The 2,500-nt window shown below is 61.7% G+C and overlaps 1 protein-coding gene across 1 annotated transcript; it reads right to left on the bottom strand.

Annotated features, from left to right (window-relative positions):
- Window positions 1-1,052: 1,052 nt before the first annotated feature.
- On the bottom strand, window positions 1,053-2,430 carry ENH_00050230 (hypothetical protein; the record flags this gene model as incomplete). Its single annotated transcript, XM_013581307.1, has 2 exons — window positions 1,053-1,543; window positions 1,888-2,430. Coding segments are annotated over 2 exons (1,034 nt in total), but the record flags the coding sequence as incomplete, so codon positions are not given.
- Window positions 2,431-2,500: the final 70 nt, after the last annotated feature.

Raw genomic sequence — 2,500 nt, 5'->3', positions numbered from 1 at the left:
GAGGCGCAGCAGCCACAGCTAGCTACAGCTAGCTGCAGCAGCTAGCTGCAGCTAGTCAGCAGCTAGCTGCAGCAAAACTGTGGCTAGCTGCAGCGAAACCGTGGCTAGGCACAGCTAGCCACGGCAAGCCACAGCAGGCCACAGCCAGCTGCAGCTAGAACTAACTAGCTGCTGCTGCTGGAAGCAGTTTGCTGCAGTTTAGCTACAGCTAGCCACAGCTTGCTGCAGCTAGCTGAAGCTGGCCCTTGCTAGCCACAGCTAGCTGCAGCTAGCCAGGACCAGCTGCAGCTAGCTGCAGCTCGAAAGGGCTAGCTGCAGCTAGCCACAACTAGCCTCACAGTTCCTTCTGCAGCCGGCCTTGGCTAGCTAGCTGCAGCTAGCTAGCCACGGCCTAGCAGCTAGCTGCAGCTAGCTAGCCAAAACCTAGCAGCTAGTTGCTGCTAGCTAGCCAAGGCCTAGCAGCTAGCTGCTGCTTGTCATATGTGGCCCGGTTGCATCCCGCTGCACCTCGCTGTGAAGTAGCAGCAGCGCATGCTGGAAAACACAGCTGCTGCTGCTGCTATTCTGCTGCTGCTGCTGCTGCTGCTGCTGCTGCTGTGGTTGCTGCTGCTGTCTGTGTCTCTACGGGGCTCCTTGTCTCTCTCAAATCCCATATCTACCGAGCCACAAAAAAACATAAAGGCCTGCGAGCAGGGCCTAGCAGCAGCAGCAGCAGCTGCTGCTGCTGCTGCTGTTGCTGCTGCTATTGCTGCGCTCTGCCAGCACCTTCAGTGTGACGCAGCAGCTGCAGTAACAGCAGCAACTACCGCAGCAGCAGCAGCTGCCGTAGTAGCATCCGCAACAACCGCAGCAGCAGCAGCTGCTGCTGCTGCTTTAGTGCTCCAAGAGCTGCAGCGCTGCGCCTAGCGCAGCACAGCAGCGCAAACAGCAGCAGGAGCCGCCGCCGGTGCAGCAGCAGCAGCAGCAGCAGCAGCAGCAGCAGGGGCTGCAGCAGCAGCAGCAGCAGCGGCCGTTGCTGCTGCTGCCGCTCGATTTCCGTTCTTCCACGCGGCTCACAAGCTGCTGCTGTTGCTGCTGTTTCCCGCGCTCGCGCCCGTTTGCTGCGCAGCGCCGCTGCTGCTGTTGCTGCTGCTGCTGCTGCTGCTGCTGCTGCTGCTGCTGGGTGCTTCCTTGACGAAGGCGAAGGCCTTGTAGAGGGCAAAGGCAGCTTGCTGCTGCGGAGTCAGCTGCCTGCTTCTTTTGTGCTTTTGCTGCTGCAGCCACCTGAGCGTGTCTGCTGCAGTTGTGGGGTGCGAAGTTGCTGCTGCGAGCAGCCGCGGGAAAGACACGGAGAGGCAGCAGCTGAGGCCCTGCTGCTGCGCTGCAGCACGAGCAGCAGCAAAAGGGAAAACATACTCTTCTGCATCTATGCTGCTGCGCAGCCAAAAGTGATACTTAAGCCCGTAGCTGCTGGACAGCTGCTGCAGCACCTGCAGCGTCACTGCCTGCCGCTGCAGCCCTTTTGCTGCCAGCAGCTCCAGCAGCGGCAGCCCGCCTTCCGTCTCTGCAGCAGCAGCAGCAGCAGCAGCAGCAGCAGCAGCAGCGTGAGGCAGGGGCAGCGCCGCCAGCAGCAAAAGCAGAAGCAGCAGCAGCAGCAGCACGAGCCGCAAGCAGCAGCAACGCAGTGGTAGCGGCTCTAGCGGCGAAACCTGCAGCAGCAACTGCAACAGCAGGAACAGCAGCAGCAGCAAGCAGCAGCAGCAGAAGCAGCAGCAGCACGAGCCGCACGCAGCAGCAACGCAGCAGCAGCCCCAGCTGCGAAACCTGCAGGAGCAACTGCAACAGCAGGAACAGCAGCAGCAGCAAGCAGCAGCAGCAGCAGCAGCAGCAGCAGCAGCAGCAGCACACCGTGCGGCTCCGGGAGCTGGTAGGGGTCTAGAATGCGGGCGAGAGTGTCTTCATCGAAAAAGATGCAAAAGACGGAATTTCCAGAAAAGAAAACTCTTTTGTCTGCTGCTGCTGCTGCTGCTAGCTGCTGCTCGTAGACCCTGGCGAGCTCGTCGGCGGCGTCGGTTTCCTGCTGCTGCAGCTGCTGCTGCTGCAGCTGCTGCAGGTGCTCCGGCAGCAGCTGCCGCAGCTGCAGCACGTGGCGGCCCAGCTCGCGGCAGCAAACTGTGCTGCCAATGAACTTGCCGCCGGGGGCCAGTCGTGCTGCGCTGCGCTGCAGCAGCTGCTGCAGCTGCTGCTGCGAAGCCACCATGTAGTGAATCGCCAGCTGTACAGACACCACGTCGAACTCCTCCTTAGCAGCAAAACCCCACACTCGGGGCCCCAAGACATCTCCCACATGGTATTCGGGTTGCTGCAGCATTTGCTGCAGCAGCAGCTCCCGCTGCCGCTGCCGCACTCGCTGCCGCGCCTCCAGGATCGAGTCCCGCGAGAAATCCAGCCCTGACACACCCAGCAGCAGCAGCAGCAGCAGCAGCAGCAGCAGCAGCAGCAGCAGCAGCAGCAGCAGCAG

Source organism: Eimeria necatrix, genomic scaffold, assembly GCF_000499385.1.
Source record: "Eimeria necatrix Houghton genomic scaffold, Enh_scaff399, whole genome shotgun sequence".
Lineage (NCBI taxonomy): Eukaryota > Apicomplexa > Conoidasida > Eucoccidiorida > Eimeriidae > Eimeria > Eimeria necatrix.
This window is presented reverse-complemented; position numbering and strand designations above follow the sequence as displayed.